The sequence below is a fragment of the Ceratotherium simum genome, chromosome 1, assembly GCF_057802395.1.
Source record: "Ceratotherium simum simum isolate JZ-2026a chromosome 1, ASM5780239v1, whole genome shotgun sequence".
Taxonomy (NCBI): domain Eukaryota; kingdom Metazoa; phylum Chordata; class Mammalia; order Perissodactyla; family Rhinocerotidae; genus Ceratotherium; species Ceratotherium simum.
This window is the reverse complement of record NC_141900.1, coordinates 85,926,173-85,948,874: the sequence shown is the minus strand read 5'-3', so window position 1 is coordinate 85,948,874 and position 22,702 is coordinate 85,926,173. Positions and strand designations below refer to the sequence as shown.

General features: G+C 38.6%; 1 protein-coding gene across 6 annotated transcripts in view; it reads right to left on the bottom strand.

The window, feature by feature from the left end:
• Positions 1–22,702, bottom strand: part of NRF1 (nuclear respiratory factor 1) — a 130,736-nt gene that overhangs the window by 21,063 nt on the left and 86,971 nt on the right. For all 6 annotated transcript variants that reach the window (XR_015552176.1, XM_004418692.3, XM_014784897.2 and 3 more), the window contains 4 exons: positions 22,205–22,402; positions 21,487–21,588; positions 14,510–14,667; positions 7,422–7,546 (listed from right to left, as the gene is read on the bottom strand). Coding sequence is in view for 5 of the 6 variants with exons in the window: in XM_004418692.3 (XP_004418749.1) it covers positions 7,422–7,546; positions 14,510–14,667; positions 21,487–21,588; positions 22,205–22,402 (583 nt within the window). In the remaining variant the exon portion in view is untranslated. The remainder of the gene's footprint in view (positions 1–7,421; positions 7,547–14,509; positions 14,668–21,486; positions 21,589–22,204; positions 22,403–22,702) is intronic.

Sequence of the window (22,702 nt, the reverse complement as noted above, 5' to 3'; positions counted from 1 at the left end):
TGCTGTTCAGGGGCCACGTGCTTCAAGTCCCAGAGGCAGTGAACTCACCATCTCTGGATTAAAGATACAATAGTGTCACAGTATGAAAGAGTGCAGCAGTTCTGTTAAAGCTATTATCTCGCTAATGGTGACTGAACATGCACTCTGACAATAAAACTTTATTAATACATTTATTTGTTTAAACTTAAAATACTGAAGCAAAAAGTGATTTAGTGCACTCTAGAATAGCATATCAGTGTACCTTTTGGGGGGTGCAACATTGGCATATTTCCTAAATTAATTTAACATTTACATCTCCACTGACTCTTCTGGGAACAAGTCCATATAATAATACGTCCAGAGAATGAGGAGCACAGAAAAAGTGAGAATAGAGATGTATGTTATAGTTTATCAAAATGAAGACTGGCATTTTATCTCCTATTTTGAAAGAGCTGGAAGAGAAGGACATGTAGTAAGTAATAATGGATGATGGTGGTGGTGATAATAAGGGAAAAGGGAAGAAAAGAAAGTCACCCTTCATGATGGAAGCTGACATACAATGAAGTTGAGAGATTACGCTATTAGGAGTAACAACGGCCATACTAACTACTTGCAAACCTTGTGCTGGAAGAGAATAGCAGCCCTCGCCCAAGGAGAGTGATATAACCAAATACAGGAGCCATTATACAACATCACCTTCAATCAAGGTTCCTTCAATTTCCTTCACCCAAGGTTATAGAAAGGGCTTCTGATCTATTGCCATTTTTACAGTATTCACCTCTGGAGCATAAACCCTTCAACTGTATAAGATAAACACTTGGATCTGTCCTAAACACAGGAAAGCAGGGTCTACAACAGTACTGTATGCTCTGTACAACTTAACATATTTGGGGGAATGATGGAGAAGAAATAGATCCTGACAGCTAATAATACTTTCATGTTTACGATGTATCTATGTGCCAAGCACTATGCTAAGCACTTTACAGGAATCATTTTGTTTAATGCTCACAACCACCGTATGAGCATGAACTATCATTATCCTAATTTTATAGTTAAGGCTTAGAGAGGTTAATTTGCCCAAGTTCACAGACTTGGTAGTGGTGCAGCTGTTAAAGTATCCAGCTAGGCCTACAGATCCTCCCATCTCCCTTGCCCCTCCTTTTACTCTCAGCGCTATACCAGATACCCACAAAGTTAAATGACCCTAGCCACCACTTTCTATGGCAGGGGTAATAGTATTTACCTCAAAGGGTTATTCTGAGTTTTAAATAAGTTAATGCATGTAAAACACTTAGCAGAGTGCTTGTACATAGCAAGCATTATATAAATGTTTGTTAAATAAATAAAATTAATGGGACAATGGAATTGAGAGACAAAATGCAAGGTCAATAGCAGAAAAGAATGCTGACATCTTATCTTGGAGTACTCCATAAGTGGGGCATGCCCCATTATCTCTAGTACAAAAAATGAAATTGAAGAAGTTGGAAAAAAAGAGAAATTAAAATTTCAAAGTATAAGAACTGAGCCTCTATAGAATTCTGCACAAACAGAATGGATACCACAATGTCTTAGTCTAGAAAGACACACTTGGTTTGGTCTTAAGAAAATGAGTACCATTGCAGGGACAATGTCTCCTCCAGCCACAATTAGTGTCTCATTAGTCAATTAATTGGGGGCAGTATTAAGGGCACTTGCTTCCCAACCCTGGTCCATCTCTGTAATAATGAACACTCCCCATGTCCCTTGCCCCAGGGAAAGCTGGGGCAGAAGGAGAGGAGAAAACTTAAATTAGTCAATTTTACAACTTGTTAGCAGTTCTGCTAAAAGGCTTGCTAAGATTTTAAAACATGGGTAAAATAAGGCTTAATTCTTCCAGATGAACTTTAACATTATTGTAAAGTTCACTCCCCAAAAAACCCTTTGGAATTTTGACTGAATTTTTTTCAAATTTGGAGCTAGGCCTTTCACTAACTGCTAATAATAACATCGCAATAATAAAATATTACAGTATAAATAACAGACGAATGGAAATAGAAGAACCCCACACAAGACCTTACACAGTCTATTGAAGAATTCTGCATATGATAAAGATGACATTTCAAATCAGTTTAGAAAGGATGGATTTCAACCGTTTTATGGAATTAATGTTGCAGGAATAATTAGATTATATAGGAGAAACAATCAATTCAGATTCCTACCTAATGTTGTCACTGAAATAAATTCCACACATTTTACAGTACAGGCATACCTTGGAGATATTGCAGGTTCTGTTCTAGACCACTACGATAGTATATCGCAATAAAGCGAGTCACATGAATTTTCTGGTTTCCCAGGGCATATAGAAGTTACATTTACACTATATTGTAGTCTGTTAAGTATGTAATAGCATTATGTCTAAAAAAACAAGTACAAACCTTAATTAAAACATACTTTATTGCTAAAAATGCTAACCATCATTTGAGCTTTCAGTGAGTCATAACCTTTTTGGTGGCGAAGGGTCTTGTAAAAAACACAATATCTGCAAAGCGCAATAAAGCAAAGTGCAATAAACGAGGTATATCTGTACATAAAATAAAAAATGAGACCAAGAATAACTGGCACACAGTTAGATATTTATCTGATTTTGGACCTATGTAAACATAAAGGCAAAAGAGAAATAATTAAGGAAATAAAAACAAAAGTAACAGAAGTAAAATAAAAATAAACTGAGAAAAACTATTTGCAACATAGACAATAAAGGGGTTATATCTTTAATATATGAAGTTTTTCAAAATCAATAAGAGAAAGACAGACTCCAACAGAAAAATGGGTGAAGAACATGAATAGACAAATAGTAAAATATACAAGTGTAGATAAAAACATGAAGAAAAAAGTAAAAATATCTATCACTAATTTAAAAAAATGCAAATTAAATGAGATACAACTTATTCTCTACCAAATAGGCAAAAAAATGTAAATTATGCTAATATCCAATGTTGGTGAGGGGTAACCAAGCAGGTTCTCAACAGTATTGTTGGAAGTATAAGCAAGCACAGGCTACGTAGAGAGCAAAGAACCAAAGAGGCAAGATTTTGTACAAAGATAAACAGTATTATTTTTATTGTGAAAAATTATTAATAACTTAAATTATCAACAATAGAGGATTTGTTAATATGATGGATAATATAACATATTAGCAAGTATTAAAGTGATTTTTTCAAAAACAACATGAAAATGGTTATTTCAAAACAAGTTATAAAATAGTACAGACATGATGCTAATGTCTGTAATAATTCATAAAATGTAATAATTCATAAAAATTTTATGAATGGGAAAAAAAAGGCCATATTTTAAAAACTTAGGGGCCGGCCCCTTGGCTTAGCGCTTAGGTGCGTGCGCTCTGCTGCTGGCGACCTGGGTTCGGATCCCAGGCGCGCACCGACGCACCGCTTCTCCGGCCATGCTGAGACCGCGTCCCACATACAGCAACTAGAAGGATGTGCAGCTATGATATACAACTATTTACTGGGGCTTTGGGGGAAAAAAAATAATAAAATTAAAAAAAATAAAAAATAAAAACTTAACATTCTATATAGTGGGGTTATAGACAATTTTTATAATCAGGACCAAAAAAAACAAACCAAAACAAAAAAACCCCCAGCAAATGCTATGCCCCCCTTTTTTCTTATGGCCTCATTAAAAAAAGTTTCAGCCATTTTAGAAAATGTTGATACTTTCTTAGCAGCTCTGGTAAGAGGCTTGATGGGACAATAGTTGAAAGAGATGATTGCCATTATCTTTATTCATTTATTTTTTTGTGAGGAAGATCAGCCCTGAGCTGACATCCATGCTAATCCTCCTCTTTTTGCTGAGGAAGACCGGCTCTGAGCTAACATCTATTGCCAATCCTCCTCCTTTTTTACCCCCAAAGCCCCAGGAGATAGTTGTATGTCATAGTTGCACAACCTTCTAGTTGCTGTATGTGGGACGCGGCCTCAGCATGGCCAGAGAAGCGGTACGTCGGTGCGCACCCGGGATCCGAACCCGGGCCGCCAGTAGCGGAGCACGCGCACTTAACCGCTAAGCCACGGGGCTGGCCCCGCCATTATCTTTATTGATTAACCATGAACTTCAGTAACCTGTTTTGTTTTCCCCCATCTAGCTTTCAGGAATGAAAGATAGCTGCATGAATCTGCAGTAAGATCTCGGACATAAGAGCACTTCTGGGGTGGCCAAGTGCCAGTATAATTCTTATTTTTCCTTATTTTTGCTGAAATAAGAAGGAAGAGAAAAGATCTCTAGATCTGGCTCCCTGAGGACTGCTAACAGTGGGTGGCAAGGTTGGGTGGAGGTGAATATCAGTCAGAGCTCTTCAACCCGTGTGAGCCTGCTGTCAATGGTCCTGGAGCCCATTAGCACAGGAAGTTCTAGGGCATAGAGGATGGTAGAGTGAAGGGAAACCAACAGGCAATTTAAAAATTGTATGACCTCTTATATTAAGGTGTGTTAGGGGAGCAAAAGCAAGGAGTAACTGTGTTTAAAAAAAAAAAAAAAGAGAAGAAAAGAAGAAGTAAAGGAAGGAACTCATCAAGAGGCCTTTCCCAGCCTTTGGCAATTCTATTGCATTTCAAGGAAAATAAAGGCACCTGTGAAAATCTTTAACTCGAACCAAACCATGAAACTCCATCCTAAGAGACCAAAAACTCATTTACCTCTATTAAAAACTGGAGAACATAAATGAAATAAAGTAATGCTAGTGCTTGAGTAGTCCCTTTAGTGGTGGGGTAGGGTGGGGTCCAGAAATAAGGGGAAGTATTCAGGGTACAAGATCTCTGTCAGGTCTGCCTTGGTGACCTGGAATTTAAACTTCTGCCATGCATGGATCGTTGTCTTTAACTTGGAAACCACCGTCCTACAGGACAATGCTTCATACCCTCGCACTGCCCAGCCATCTCTCACCCTCCACTGTACTCTATCAAGCTCCACACTCAATGGTCCTCCATTCCCTCTAGTTCTATCCCAGAAGATGCTTAAATTCCTTTTGCTTCAGGCCTGAACAATATCCAAATTGCTTTTAGAAGAGTCATCTGCTAATAGGATTTGTATTTAAACAATATTCTGAAATCTGGATGTATTATTTTTTTCCCCAGTAGTGATTGTTTCCAAATAGCGCCTTGTTCTGCTATCATCTGGTTCTTCCTGATGATAAACTCTTCCTGATGATAAACTTGCTCTACTGGCAGACACCATAAATTTGTCATCACACAAGTGATGAACATTGGCAAGAGGACACAATCTGAAAGAATGACGAAAAGAGAACCCCTAAATGTCTAGCCAGATACCAAATTAGCTGGTTAAATGGGAAAAATCTGGTTCCAGTCCCAGGGTAAATCCCATAGCACTCTGGGTAAAAATATCAGAAAACAGAAGGAGCATCAGAATTATCTGGATCATGTCCAATATTAGATTCATTCTCTGGATTCCCAAGGGACAGATGAAATGATTGGCCTTTGCCTAAAATTGCTGGGATAAAGCACAACTCAACGGTCTGATTTGATACAGAAAAGCTGCACTGAGAAAATGGGAACTCTAGCTCTCAAGTCTGAGTTCAGCACTTGTCAGCGATCACAAACTGACGATGGCCAGCTTTGAGGAACTGCTGCCTTTTAGGATGTAGACCAGAATTTTCTCTTATCACAAATGCAGCCAACAATATGAAATCAACACAACTGATCCACACAACCCAAAGCTACTGAAAAGAGGCAGCTTCCAGGAAGCAATAGTAGTGGTGTGGTTCAATTTTATCACATGGCTGAAAAGGTCTACTTGGCCAGAGATCCAGAGGGTCCTTACATTTACTTATAAATTCATCCATCTGAAAGGTGAGGCTGGGGAGGAGCCAGAACTATAAAGCAGTCTGTTCTCCTTGCCCAGATAGGTCAAGACCATTAGAAAGGATAACAAGGTCTCCTATCAAACTCACACAAAGAAGTATTTTTAGCATTTCCACAGTGAATAACAGCAATTGCACTTCAGAAGAATGTCACATAGCCAGATATCCTCCTTCTGTTCAAGGTAGATTAGGACTCAGATGAGGAATAGGAGTAGGATTCTAGCTAAAGAGGGAGGTATTCCTTAATTCTATCTATGGTCCATGTCATCCTGAACATACATGGCTATAAGATGCCCTTTATCCTGCAGTGTTCTGGCTAAGATCAACTCTATGTCTATTTGAGTTAGTTCATGGAAGCCCCTAGCCCTACAGAAAAAGCAGGCTGTTATTTTATTATTTGATATTTTGTTGTTTGTTCTTTTAAGAAAATGATTCTCAAAAGCCACATGGCTCTTTACATTTCCTATGTTATTCTTCTCTGGGGGACAGAAGTACTTTCTTCTTCCGATTTCCAAAGGAAGACACAGCATTGTGTCTTTCTTCTAAGACTTATCTAACTAACATCTTAATCAGTTCTTAAGGACCGACCCTAAAAAAATTGCCAGGGACTTTTCTTTTAGCCACTAATGCCATTAAAGAACTTTCTGCCTAAATAAAAGTATGTTATTATCTACCTCTTTCTAGGACTTTAAACAACAAATAAAAAACCAGAGACCACTTATTTGTCCTCCTTAACCTAATTATATATATATTTAAAAAGTTAATAAGCAATCACATAGAGTCTCACATTAAAGGGCTGGTTCTCCTCTTTGACCCAGACTTCTGAGGCACTTCCCTGGGTAGCCCAAGTCTTGGTAACTGACTCCCAGAGCCTGCTGAAGTGGATCCAAAGAGGTGGGCTGGAGTCGTCAATTTTTGACACGATATTTCTATGAACTTTATCCCTTTTGTTTATTTGGGGTATCACCAATATCCAGGAAGTCAAAGAGCTGGGAAAGAAGGGCAGGGTGGTAGCATGTTATTGGCTAAATCCAGAGGTCCTTGGTGAGGCCACATTTAACAGGAAGTAGAAGTCACAGCACCAACCAGAAAAGCGCCTTCATCACAGCTGCTGGCTGACCCTGTGGTGAGATGGTGGTGCTCTATCTTTCTCAGTTCTATCTTTCGCTGGTGTTCTATCTTTCTCAAGATAGAACATTCCACCCTCCCACGATGCACTGCCCAGAGGAGTCTCTGCTACAGTAAAGGACATTGATCTACCCCTCGGGAGAGTAAAAGACAAAATATGCCCCAGAGCAAATTTTAAAGTACCTCTCAGTGAGTCCTGTCACAGCAAAATAGTTACTTTTCAGTTAGGTAGCCATTATTGTGGCATTTTTTTTTTTTTTCAGGAAACCCCAAGTCTCCTACTAGTGAAAGGAATCAGAAGTTCCTAGAATCTTCCTAGGCCTACCAATAAAAAACTCAAATCAAAGCTCAACCTCTTTCTGAAGGGTTTGTTGTCAGTCACGTCATGAAGGTTTAAGTGGAAACAGGGAAGAAATTCAATAAAATATTTATGGTCTCTTACCATTAGCATCTTGGACTCCAGTAAGTGCTCCGACGGCTGCTGCGGTTTCCCCAGACAGGACGATCTGTCCCCCTCCTTGCAAGGTAGCCTCTGCCAGGGTGGCGACAGCATGGGCGGCAGCTTCGCTGTGGGTACAGGAACAGGAGAGGGGGACTGTGTAAGTTGAATAAAGGTACAGCACTGCAGCAAGACAGACTATCCTGTTAACCCTTCCTTGGATCTCTCTACTGACTCCACGGTTGTGAGCCTACCAGCAAATACATGACCCCAGTGCTACTGGATAGAGCCACAGTAATTTTTAAATGATAATAATAAATAGCTAGAGAAATCCCAAGCTTTACATATTTACAAAGCTAATGTGCGATTTTCTTTAAACCTAGGAAATGGGTGTTTGAGGACAGAAGGCACTCATTATGAGTATCTTCTTTATCAATATCAGTTGAGTGCTTGTAAGCCATATTGGAAGCTCTGATCCATATTCACAATGCAAAAGCCATTTTGGTTGTCAATCACAAGGTTTTCTTTTTCTCTTTACGGTAACACAAGGCAGACCATCTGAAACCATCCTTGTATAGCAAAGGATGGATGATATGAGGAGTCAGCAACCTGAACTTGCTATTCAATTAACATTAAATAGTAATTTGTTTTACACCCATGATTTCAAATACAAAGTAATGGTTGACTAATATCCTGCAAAGTCCAACTCTTCCCTTTGCCTCACTGTACATGGGGGCAGCGATTTAAATTAAGACTTTAAATTTAAAATTATCACTATAAACCAAACTCCTTGACTCTAGAAACACAATGAAATAATAAACCTCCCTTCAGTGCAAAGCAAATACTCTGTAGAATACAAAGACATTAACCATCTGTTTATAGTGAGCACTATTCTAGCAGTTTGTGTCCCATTTTTCTTTCTCTTCCTTGCTATATGCTTTTACTATATGCATAAATATCCATTTTTATTGATTCTATGATGCTACAAACTATAATGTACCATTATTTTATGTGCCAGTAAAAAAGCAAAGAAAAATTCCTGACAATTCTAATTGTATGATTATAATTTACCATCCAAATTTCAGAGATGTTAAAATGTGAAAAAAAACACAAAAACATGGGGCCCACCCAGTGGTGTAGCAGTTAAGTGCGCACGCTCCGCTTTGGTGACCCAACGGTTCTCAGGTTCCGATCCCGGGCACACACTGATGCACCACTTGTCAAGCCATGTTGTGGCGGCGTCCCATATAAAGTAGAGGAAGATGGGCACAGATGTTAGCTCAGGGCCAATCTTCCTCACAAATAAACAAACAAACAAAAAACAGATAAATTCAGCACCTCCCCTGGGAAAGCCTCAGGTACCACTTCGCACAGTTACTGAGAGAGTATCAAAAGTGGGCACGGAGCAGAGGAGGTGGTGTCATTTAGTTTAGCAGAGGTGGACAAAGTCCTGGGTTTGACACCAACTAAGCCAGCTGATTCAGCTTTGTTCTGAAGCTGCAGACTTGGCTATAACTATGGCAGTCATCTCACAATCACAAGCTGTAGGTGTGGAGGGATGAGGGGCTATGGACTGGTTAGGGTAAACGTGTCATGACTGTGGGCAAGGCAATGTGTACCAAACTCAACAGTGTCACTTTCATCCAAGAAAGTGAGCAGACAAGTAAGCAACTGACATAATCATTTCCTTGGGGAAGACTTCGTGGTCACTACAAGGATTCTAGGAAGCAGCAAAAGAAACCTAACGGATAGAAAAATCTCATTACATAGAAAATTATCCCCTTCTTACTAACTTGTCTTGCTTTTTCCTTTTTATGTCTGTGTTTAAAAAGTTATTTTTTTCTGATAATAAAATACATGTAAAAAACTTGTAAAAATTTCATTAAGTATAAAAGAAAATTTAAAAATATACAGAGATAACAGTTATTTACTTCTAATCTTAAACACAACTTTAAATAGATAATAATCAGGATCATACTGCACACACAGTTTTATAGCCTGCTTTTTTCACCTAACATTGTATTTCCCCTTTAGCATTCATTCAAAATAATAAATTAAATGCAAAATTGCTGATTCTTCCCTTTTTTCTATTGGTTTAATTGTGGCAACTTTTAATTTTCAGGCTTCCTTTGACTTAGTTCAAGGTCATGATTATATATTTCAAATTTACTTCATAAAAAATTTTGGGATGTAAATGAGCTTGAGAATCATAGAGTTTACCCGCAGCCCGTGTAAAAGCTGAGATCATTCTCTATACTGAAACATACTTCTCGGTGCTCTGATACCCATAGCCAGTCATTCCACAGTGTCTGTAACATGAATTTAGAGCCAAAGGGGCCCTTGATCTGGAATTACTATTAAGGCTATTCTTTTTAGTAATTTTACATGGTAGATTTTAATTTAAAGTACTTCATAAGTATTTGAGATTGTAAAATGAATGATTATTTAGTGCCTATATCCTTAATTTTTAATATTTCTCTAAGAACTTGTGTCCAATAATACTAGCAGCCAATTTTACAGTATCCAGCTATCACTGATTAATAATAAAAATATTTAACACTCTGACCTTAGACTTTATGGAAAGCTGAAAAGTATATTCTTTGGAAAAAGCTGCAGCTGTGTGGTATTTTGAAGAAGGAAGCTGATTATGAAAATTGTTTATATGGAAGTAGGATCTTTGTTTAGAAGTTACCTCAGCGACTGCTCATTCCCCACAGCTTTTATCACAATTTACAATTATCTTATTTCTATGACCATCAAAGGTGATGTCCCGCCACTCTTGTATACCCTGGACACATGCCTGCAGCGTGGAGTTTCACAGGCAGTGAGAGAGAGGGCAACTACCCCAGCCCTGACATGAAAATGTACCTGTATCCAATCACACCCATTTTATTACGTCTGATGCTCTAAATATTTAAAGTCGTTTTCTTTAATACCTTTCTCAAATATGTTATGGTAGAAGAAAAGCTTTGAACTAGCAACGACCTAAAGCAACCTGGGATGCCAGGGATAAGGAGTCTGACGGGGATGACAGGTCCACAGGTTGACGAGGTTAGTTATTTTATCCTCTGCCAGGGGCCAGAGGCAAAGCAGTGATGGATGGCTCTTTTACACGGGGCATAAAGACAATGGTGACTCCCATGGTCAGCAGGCCTATCATTTCCAAATCTATTCCAACTACCTACACTACACTTCATGGGAAATGATCAAACTATACTGCTAGAAAAAGATTACCTTTACTTAAAAGGTGAATAGAGAGTAAAACGTCTCTAAGCTACCACTTCACAATTTTTTGATAAAAGTCATTTCCAAACCACAGTTACGAATGAGAAATTTCCATCAAGTTTTTATCTGCAAGTGTCCAACCTTTATCTAAAGGAAAAAGAAGCAGTTGTACAGCCCCTGCCCTCCATTTCCAGAGAAGATTTCTGTTCTAGGTTGTCCCTCTCATTTTACTGGACAAATAAATACCAGTCCATACATTAGAGCCATATTTTACTTTAATAATATCTGTAATTTTAAGTCAATAGTGTTTCCATTTAAAAAAACAGTTAAGAGTAAATTTTTCTTTAAAAATATGATTCACTTCTTTTTTTTAAGCAAAATCTCTTCACAGCAAAAGAACAGCAACTCTAAATTCCTTGAGAAGAGCAATCAACTTAAGCATTTGTTTCCCCATAGCACTGAGTCACAGCACTATACATAGTAGACACAGAGTAAAAACTGTGTTGGTGTTGACAACATAGTGTGAATTTCTACTAGGGCAAATGTGGATTTAGCCTACAAATATTTGTCGTGTATGTCTATACGCAAGGACTGTACTGACTTTGCAGAAGGACTTATTTAAGAGGGAATATAAGCCTAGCACAGCTTAGCCAACAGAGTGAAACTTCAAATTAATCATTACAAGCATTACAAAATCATTACATTAATCACAACAAGCAAATCATGATTTCACCTCCTTTCCTCTCTGGTTATTCAGGCTGAATAGCTCTTTTTTTTTTTTTTGATCTGGGATGCTCTGTTCTTCATTTGTTCACTTTGAGTCTTTTCCCATCACTTTCCTAAAAGTACTGATTTATTATGTATTTAAAAAATAACTAAATTTAACTAGTTTCTAGATTTTTTAATGGCAATTTCTCCATACCTCCTTTTAGGTTATTGTAATGCCAGGGTGGGCTAAAGGCTGTCTGAGCCCAGGGCCCTTGTTCTGACTTGCTATACAAAACTCTTTTAACAGCATGGTTGAAAAACAGGTCTGTCCTACATCTGTCCTGATCCCCCTTTCCCTCTAACAGATGAAGGAGCCCATCTACCTTCTTATTCCCCACCTGCCATTCCATGCAGCTTGCCTCTCTCTTCTCACTCTGCACCCACATCTGCTGTTTACAGTGCAGCAGAGGTGCAGGTGATTATTACAGAACCATGCTTGTTCTATGTGCACCTGAAACAGAGACATGCTAGAAGGGAGCAGCTCTATGAAACTGCTTTGTTACTATAGGAACAAAGAACAGATTTCTCATGTATTTTTCACTAAGAAGACTTCCAGCAACAAATTCTGTGGAGAGGCTGGGAGTGTATCTCATCCCACAGAGAAGCAAACACCAAGGGCTTGTGTCGTCTTAAGTCCATCCTTCTGACGTTAGACAGTGAGTTACCTCTCTTGGAATCAGAAAACCCCTGATGTTCCCCTAATAGTCGGCTATAGTCTAGTCTTGGTTGCCAGGCTTGGTTTCTTCACCCCCAGCAGAAGCTACAGTATACCATCCCCCAACACTCATCAGGGCATTGAACTATCTGATTGCAAACAGATTTCAGCATCTCTTGACTCCTCCTACATGCCACAGTGAACATTCTCCTTCCTTTGGAGTAAACACTGTAGCCACCTCAGCTGTATCTGAGTTTGTTAACAAGCCCTCAGGGGAAACCATTATTTTCCTTGCCTTTAGAAATAAGCCATGGTCCTCACACTAAAGGGAGCCAGAATGTGCCTCATATTTTCCACTATGTACAGGGTTCCTAGGACACTCACACTTCACTGGAATATCCAAAGTGCTGGCTCAATGAAGTCAAGTTTTGCTGGTCTTTAATGATGGCCTGTTAGGTCCCATGCTACAGTGAGGGGTGACCAGACCAAAGGGAGGGAGGTTCTCACTCTGGCCATGGCTTTCAGGAAGTTTATCAGGAAGCGTCCTCTCTCAAAGGAAGGAGCGAGATCGTGCCCAAGTGTAAGGAATCAAATAAGACTCTCACGCTTATTTGAAAAGCGACATGGGCTAAGAAAAAAGTTTCAATCCCAGATCACTCAGGGACTCACTGCATAACTCTGGGAGGATGTATGTGTTTCATTTTTCTATATCTAATCAACCACCAAGTCCTGGCCATACTTCCTTCAAAATCAGTCACTTTATCTCCATTCTTACTACTTTAGTTTCCAAGCCTTTAACAAGTCACACCCGGGCTGCCTCTTCCTAACTGGCCTTCTATTTCTAATCTCTTCTCACTATAAGGAATTCTGAATAGACAAATCTTAAAATATAATTTAAATGATAGTAACTATAATTTCTGAAGCGCTAACCATGGGCTGGACACTTCGATGAGAGTTTTATATACATCATCTCATTGAATCTTTTTGATTCTATGTAATGAAAACTATCTTTATTATAATGATGAGGAGACCAAGGCTCAGAAATTAAATTTCTCAAGATCAGATGGCTAGTAAGTGGCGGAGCTAGGATTCAAATCTGAATCTACGTGACCTCAGAACCCTCTTCTCAGCCACCATACTATATAGCCTCTTGGAAATTATTTGTACAACAGCCTATCAAGGCTTTCTAGTATCTATCACAACCAATCTAAACTTTAGCTGATCTTTATATTTTGGAGGAGGTGATCCCCCTCTGAATTTCTACAATGTTCACAGACCACACTACACAATTCAATGTTGAATTACACTCCGAGTAATACTGTTCACTAAGTGTTTTACTTAAATCAGTCTCCCCAATAACAGTATGATTTCTTTGAGGGCAGACATATCTCAGAGCATTCTTTATTTACAACCTCACCTAGAAGAGTGCTGGCATGTCACAAGAGTTCAATGACTAATTGAGACTAACAGCTGCTGTGCCTAATGATAACAGTAGCCTTACCATATGCCAGGCACTGATCTAAGGATCTCACATGCATTGACTTTTGCTGTTCTCACAACACCCCCACAAGGTGGGTACTATTATTACCCCCATTTTACAGAAGAGGAAAGCCTGGGCACTGAGTTCAAGCAAACTACCCAAGGTCAAACAGCTAGTAAGTCATAGAGCTGGGATTCAAACCCAGGCAGTCTGGCTTCAAGGCCCACACTCTTAACTATTAGTTAAAATGCCTAGGTCCATTGAAAATAAAATTGCATCAGCAATGAAGAAGAAGAATGACAGAGGGATGATCTTTTCTGTCAACAAACAACAAAAGGAACCAAGCAGAGAACAATACAATTTAGTTTGTACTAATACTCCCTCTTACTGGAGTATCCCATTTTGCAACACCCTTCCTAAACATATCTGAAGTAAAAAACTTCAATTATTTTTCCCAATAACCCAAAACTTATTTTAAAGTCACTGATAAGCAAGGGAAACAAATTTCTTGAAAAGTCAATAAAATCAGCTCTCGACCAGCTAAAACATGGATTAATACTAACAAAAAGCAGTTTCTTTTGTAGGGTAAAAGGAAAAATCAACCCTTAAGCTTCTTGATTTGTTATTATACCCTTTGGTCCCTTTAAATACACAAAGTACTCAATCATACCTTGCTGTTTTTGGTGTGTTAATGGGCATAGAATAGGATAAAGCAAAAGGGACCCATGTCCTTTGCCCAGCAAGCTTGAACTGGACGTCACAAAGGCTGGACTGGTTGCTGGGGGTGGGGTGGGAATGGGGTGGGTAAGGGCTGATTATAAGCCAATTTACAATATCCTAAGGGCTACAACTGTTAAGCTCCAACTACCAATTGTGACAAACTGAGGTACAACATTTCTCTTTACAACCCGTATGTAGGAACAGATTTGCCATCCTTATTTATTCCCCCACTCCTGCCTCCACCTGTTGAGTGCCATGGTGACTGTAGCTCCCTGTTGCATCTCCTGAGAAGCTGCCACTGCAGCCTCTGCCAATGATGCCACCGCCTGGGTGGCCTCTGATGCTTGCGTCGTCTGGATGGTCATCTCACCTCCCTGTAATGTGGCCCAATTTTGTTCCACCTGAGATGGAAAGAACACAACAGTAAAGAATCAAAGTCACAAAAGAATTATGATTTTTAAAAGTCATTTTTCTAATAAATTGCTATGTGCTCAGCAAAATACATACATACTATTAAATTAACATGATCTACGACGTACAGAACAGAGTTTTCAGTATGCTATCTTTTGTATTAAAAAAAGGGAGTATTAGAATATATATTTGAATTTGCTTATATCTGCATAGAGAAATTCTAGAAGGACACAAAAGAAACCACTGAAAATATTTTCCTCAGTATGTGTGTGGGGGGTGGGGGAGTGGGAGTTGTGGGAATAGGTTGGATTTTCCACTGTATACTTTTAAATGTTGAAATATCTGAGCCATGTCAATATATTACCCACACAAAAATTAAAATTAAAATTTTTGAATAGACCATAAATTCTAAAAAAATTCAAACCGTATCAAAGGGAATATAATGCCAGCACTCCAGACTCTTTGCCCAAAGGCCACTACTATTACCTATTTCTTGTGTATCTTTGTAGGGATATTCTCTCTACATGCAAGCATATCTCACACACACACACACACACACACACACACACACACACACACACTCCTACTTTCCCTTTCCTACTCCCTCCTTTTAAAAAATAAAAATGGCAGCATAGTCTACATATCTTTTTGTACCTTGCTTTTTTCACAATGTATCTCTGAAATGATCCTATTTTGGAACATATAAAACTACTTCATTCATTCATGAGTCATAACAGTGGCTGTACAGCATTGTGTTATACAGATGCACCAGGATTTATTTAACCAGCTATCTTTTAATGGGCAGTTAGGTAGTTTCCAGTCTTTTGCTACTAAAAACAGTACTGTGATGAATATCTTATATACTACTTTGTATATTTTATGTGAGTCTATTTACAGAGTAAATCCCTAGAGGTGGAAATGCATATCAAAGTTATTTTGTATTTTTATTTTTCATGGAAACTGCCAAATTCAGTAACTAATTTTTTTTAAACATAGCAAAAACTGCTTTCCTTTTAGTGGGGAATAATTATGAAGAAACAAAACAACACACTATCTGGTGACAGAGGAGATGAGAATTCAGCTTTGCTAGATCTAGCACAGGGTTTCTCCGCCTTGGCACTATTAACATTTTGGCCAGACAATTCTTTGTTGTGGGGGCTGTCCTGTGCATTGAAGGATGTCTAGCAGCTTCCCTGGCTTCTACTCAGTAGGTGCCAATAGCACCCTCCTCAGTCATGACAATCAAAAATATCTCCAGATGTGGCCAAATATCCTCTCTGAGGGTTAGGGGTAGGGAGAGCCCCTGGTTGAGAACCACTGATTTTAGTACAATGCTTTGCTAATGAGATATTTCTCAGTTTTGGATATCTAAATCTAGCTATTTCAGTCTGATTTTCTCAATAAATACTGGTTGATTATTCCCTCTTAAAAACAAAAAGTAGCAGGGACAGTGAAAGCAATATGGTATGGAATAAATCAATCAGCTCAGGGATATTATTTCTATGGTCTCAGTCTCAGGACGTTAGCTGAGCTTACTGGAGTTCTTGCTGCTCCCACTTCACGTTCCTGGGGCCCAGTGAGTGGTTAACCTGTGCCTGCATGTTACTCTGTCCCAAAGAAAGTGCCACAAACTCTAGGAGCGGTAGATACTTACAATGTCCCCCACTTTGGTTCTATTAGCATACTTAGATGACGATAGTGCTTCTCAGAATGTTTGTCAAAAGCCTCCCAGAGAATGAGACATCCCTTTGAGCTACCTTAGTATTTGCCCCGTGTTCTCACAGGTAGTGGATTGTGCCAGCAAGCCTTCAGGGCCCATTACTAGAGGCAGAGATATCCTATTTCTTTCCCTTAGAGCTGCAGAGTTGCCCACTCAGGAACTCACAAAACTCTTGCTTCCCAAGGTATTATCTCTTTGATCTCATTATTCCAATGAGCATCAGTGCAAACAATGCCACTTTAGATGGCAAGTTACACCATCAATTCATATGTAGTTGACAATTCCACTCAAAACTTCAGCTGAAGCTGGCCAGCCCCGTCACCTTTTGCCATTAAACAGTCTTCCTCTTTCCAGATCTGCCCCTCTATATTTTTGCCCAACCTACTGCTGAGCTTGGCCTAATGCAGCTCTCCCAAGTACTCACGCTTCAATATATATAACATTTAGTTACGACCACATTTGTAGTGAAAATGGTATTAGAATGTTGCCATATACAGTATACTTTAAAGAAGGAAGAAGCAGACAAAGAGATTTCTGTTCAGAATAATGGCAGGTGATAAATACATCAGCTTAGGTGTTAACATTTCTTTGGAATTTCCTATTCTTGAGTCTCAGTGCTTTAGTTGTATTTGCTTGAGGTCTTGTTGCTCTTTTTCCATCTGTTGGGAGCCACTGTGTGGTTATCTATGCCTGGATGTCACCCTGTCCAAGAGAAGGGGCCACAAGCCCTAGGAGGGAAAGATATTCAGAGGACGTACAGTTAGCTTCTATGCTTTTCCAAGAGACCAACTGCAATGAGGCCCTTCAAACTGTGGCTACTCAACCCTCTAGCCACAGTGAACCAGCTGTGGCTCTTCCGGACTTTCCCATGCGGCGCACGGCATGTGCTACTCCCTTTGATAAGAAGACAACTCCAATCCTTCCAGTCTTTGCTTTCTTTTCACCCTTCTAGACTGAGCTCAGGTGACACTGAAGGAGCCAAGACAACTCCACTGCCCTACAGTCCAAGGTGCAGGACCTCTCCTCTGTGTTCCATGCACCCAGGGCTCGCTTCTACTAGATCCTTACCTCATTGCCATTGTTCTTTGATGTGTTTTTCTCTGCCACCTACCTGTGTGCTCCTTAAGGGCAAGAGCAGTCTTCGTTTTCTTGTTATCAACAGTTATCTATAGTGCCTGGCACAGGGCTCAGAAAGTGTTTACTGAATGGATGGATGAAGAAGAATGGAAGGAAAATTCATATTTTCCTACTTGTTCTTCAGCCTACCCATATTTCAGGTAAATTAATATTCATAAAAGACCCACCTAAAATAAGTCGTGCTACTTCAAAACTGTTACATGTGTTGATGGTTCAGTTTAAAATTCATGTCTCTAATGTCTTTGTACTTTGTTTTTTTTCCTTCTAACAGAATCATGTATACCATTATTATCAGATACCATTCTATTTCAAGCTTTGATTTTTCTGATACATAATGCAATTAATATCACCAATACCGATTGGTGGTCTTATCACACAACAGAATAAATTCTCAAATCCAGCTGTATTTGTAAATATGCCATCAAAACTGAAATTTGTAAATATATTTTGAAATCACCATACATAGTTTATTTCATATTATTTTGAAATTCCTTCCTAATTCATTTCTAAATGTCTATGTAACTTATTGTGTCCCTAATTAGTTTTAAGCTGCCTAAGGTTAGAGATTTTCTTTTTGGTTTCTTTGTAACTATTTAGATACACACAGAGAGTACTCAAACAGATCTGGGAGACCATATACAGTCATGCACCACATAACAATGTTTTGGTCAATGATCAACCATAGACTGCATATACGACGGTGGTCGCATAAGATTATAACGGAGCTAAAAAATTCCTATCACCTAGTGACATCGTAGCTGTCATAACGTCACACAGCTGAAGAAGAGGCAAGAGAAAAGGAACTACAGAAGAAAAAGAAGAACCCTCAAGAAAATTAAGTGAAGGGTTTAGCAGAAGCTTTTGCAGACCTCAACAAGGCACTTAAAAAATTTGAAAACATGGACCCCAACACCAAAAGGTTGTCATTAATAGAGGAAGACTCTTCAAAAAGAGCCTCAGGCAGGTCCTTCAGGAGGTGTTCCAGAAGAAGCAGTGTTATCATAGGAGATGACAGCTCCATGCCTGTTATAGCCCCTGAAGACCTTCCAGTGGAACAAGATGTGGAGATGGAAGGCAGCGATACTGACGATCCTGACCCTGTGTATGCCTAGGCTAATGTGTGTGCCTGTGTTTTAGTTTTTAACAACAAGGTTTAAAAAGTAAAAAAAAAAGAAAAAAGCTTATAGAATCAGGATATAAAGAAAGAAAGTATTTTTGTACAGCTGTACAATGTGTTTGTGTTTTAAGCTAAGTGTTATTACAAGAGTCAAAAAGTTAAAAAATATTAACAAGTTTATACAGTAAAAAAGTTAGAGTAAGCCAAGGTTAATTAATTATTGAAGAAAGAAAAATATTTTTTTATAAACTTAGTGTGTCCTAAGTGGACAGTGTTTATAAAGTCTACAGTAGTGTACAGTAATGTCCTAGGCCTTCACATTCACTCACCACTCACTCACTGACTCACCCAGAGCAACTTCCAGTCCTGCAAGCTCCATTCATGGTAAGTGCCTGATACAGGTGTACCATTTTTTATCTTTTATACCATACTTTTACTGTCCCTTTTCTATGTTTAGATATATTTAGGTACACAAATACTTATCATTGTGTTATAATTGCCTATAGTATTCAGTGCAGTAACATGGTGTATAGGTTTGTAGCCTAGAAGCAATAGGCTATACCGTATAGCCTAGGTGTGTAGTAGGCTATACCAGCTGGTTTATGTAGAACACTCTCTGATGTTCACACAATGACGAAATTGCCTAATGATGCATTTCTCAGAATATACCCCTGTCGTTAAGTTACACATGATGCATGACTATATTACCAGAAGAGACAGGCCCCCAAACAGTCCTTATAAATGTAACCAAATGTAACTAACTGGATGTTGAAGGCAGTGTGGTCTTAGGTAAGAACTCTCACCGGCAAGGCTGGGATAACAAAATGACCTTACAACTTATAAAAGTATGGGTATTGCGTATTTTGTAAAGTATTTTCCGTTCTGTGAGAGAAAAGATGCTAAATACAAGGTAGTAGAATGTTTTTACTGAGTCACCTGATGAATGTTTCACTGGTTTGACGCGGTCTTATGTGCCCCAAGTCAGTGAGATAACTTGAATAATTACAGTTCTTATGGCTCAAAACTAAGATGCTAACAACCATGCCAACACCTAAGAGAAATTAGAAGGCAAATAGAATTAGTATTTAAAACCTAAAACGTTTTGTCACTTTCTGAGATAACCTATGCTTTTTCTCTTCAGATCATTTTTGTTTCACTGGACATGTGGGAAGAGTTAGAATTTCTTTTTTTAATCTAACCGAATTTGGGTTATTTACCACAGGCTATTTATATAGGTCATTCACCCAATCCCTCAATAGATGACAAGAATGATGTTAGTGTGCTGAAAAAGCCATAGATATGTGACTGAGACATTTTTATCCTTCATATTTTCCATGAACTTTTGAATACATTGATTACCTTTGTATATGTGAAGTTATTTAGTAAAATGGGCTTCAAAGAATTAGTCTGTAGAGGAGTGTTTTAAGAAACACAGAGTTACTTTCTTTAAATAGTACCAGGAAACATTCAGTAGAGATATGGTTGATCTCCTTGACTAAGTCTAAAAGTAATAAATGTGCCCACCACTAGAGTCTTCTCTACCTCTTTCACACTTAAAGGAATGTCCTCTAGTTTTAGGATTTGGGGACTGATGAATTTTTCCCTCAGCTAATCCATATTCTTTCATGATATTTATATACTTATAAAAGTAAATATCCTATTGACTTCTACCTTTCTACACTGAAAAACCAAATACTAGCTCCTGCCCTAAACCTTGGGTCCCAGATTCCCTAGCTGGAAACATTCTCTCCTGAAAGCATACACCACTTTGCAGCATCTCTTACAGCACAGACCATAGCTCATTTACACAGACATTTCTCTCCCCCACTAGACAGAAGCTCCTTGAGAGCAAGGTTCCTGTGTAAATCAACTCCACACACCTAACACATCAATTGCAGCATGGCAGCGGTTCAATACATGCTGGTTGACTGAGGAACAGACTGTGTCTCTTCATCTCACTAGCCGTAAGACCTTTACCAGTTCTCTCCGTTTCCTGAGATGCACAAATGAAAGGGACTTTGTGGTATGCTGAGTGGAAATGCTCCATGGTTTTGAACAAGGGTGAAATAATACTTTTAGCTTTATTTCTGATACTGCTCTTTGACATTTGTTGATGATTTTTCAAACTTCAGGAGTACACCACACTGGAACCTTTAGGGGAAAAGCCCACAGTGACTTAATGAACACTTTCCTGAACTTCATTGATGGCCCAGAGCTTAGAACTTAGACAACATTTTTCTAAATGCATTACCCAGCTTCAACACTTACTCTGCGACATTGGGCTAGTCTCCTAACCTCTATATGTTTCAGTTTTCTCATCTATAAAGTGAAGATGATAACAGAATCTATACTTCATAGGGTTGAGTGCTTAGTTTACCAAGTGCTCAGTAAACGTTAGCATAAATCATGTCTACTGATTTACAAATATATTTATCCCGTCAAAGAATGCTTTGTCAACTCCAGTTTTAATGATCTAATTTTTTTTCATAAAGTGCAAAGATTAAATCCTTTGGGATTCACAGTATAAAAGTATTGAATGGATAATCCCTTTTTTATTGTGTATTACACAAAATGCTATATTGCAAACATAAATTATAAGTTCCTGACAGTTAGGTCTGAATCATATAGATCCATGAATTTTGATTGTTATAATTAACATACATAGCATAAGATATTTTACAAAATTGTCATGGTCTGATGTTTTAAAACATTTAAATAAAATAATGCTACAGATGGGTAGGCTACTTACAGTTTCTTCATCTTCTGGACCCACTCTTCTCCCTCACCTGTACATTCAAGTATTTAAGCAGATGCAAACACAATCCTCTTTCTTACCTCTCCATCAGCAACAGCAGAATAATTCACTTGGGCAACAGTGACTGTGGTTGGCAATTCTGAAGCATCAGCCAATGTGGCTACTGTTGCCCCTGTACCAACCTAAAGAAAAATATGAAAGTGATAAGTGTCAGTAGTTGGATCCTTCTATCTCTCCTTTACTCAGAAGTTAAGATTCATTTAATCCCAAATTCAGCACAGACAACAATTAATGTGAAATGTAATGTGAAATGAGTTACTAAAATCGTATCTCAGACACTAATATGAGTTTCAGAGTTTTACTTCAACCAAATAAAGCAATATTTGAAGCCATCACATTTTACCATTGGTGACCAGTGCCAATCAACCAACTTTCTGCTCTCACCCAATCTGAATTTTAGAGGTTCCCTGTCTATCAACAAATTATTTTTTTACCTCAGAAGAGGTAATTCAGACGGCAAATTTCCTGGCCACTGACAGAGTAAAATGGTAAAAAAGAAGCCATTTTTACAGTGTTTTGTTTTGGAAATGTCCAGAAAAGCTATCTATCATTCTGTATTTAGCAAAATGCAAACAACTTAAAATATTATTCAAAAATCAATTTCAGGTGGGAAGATCTTGGGGAGCTATATAAAATTAATACACGAGTTTGCATAAAGAAAACTTCCTTTAGTCGGAGGTGAGGTGCCCACTGACCAACCTCAGAAACCACAATCTAGTAACCAGAAGGTTTACTCACCTGGATAAGCGATACAGTGCCATCAGGGTTACTAAAGGTCTGGACTACGGTCTGTGATGGTACGAGATGGGCTATACTGTGTGTGGTTGTGGCTTGTGTTTGTGTTTGCTGATCTTCAAAAGCATACAAAAGGTCCTCACGCCCATGCTGTTTATAACAGTTTTTAACTATGGTCCGTAGTGCCTGGGTCCATGAAACCTATCACCAAAAGACCAGAAAAGCATATTAAGTCACGAAGAATGCTGGTTATTCAGTTCCACTATGGAATACGCAGCTGCTTATTTATCAAACCAAACTAAATCTCGTACAGAGTAAACTCTCTCAGGATTATTTCCTACAGACCATTCTGGCACAAAGAAACTCAGCACCACGTACCAAAGAAGATTTCCCACTGGTTTCCTTCCTGATCAAAGTCTGTTTAGCTTTCAGGTTTTATACTCTATTCTAACCTGAGGCTAACTCTTAAACTTCTTACGAAAAGGGCTACTCGTTTGTCAA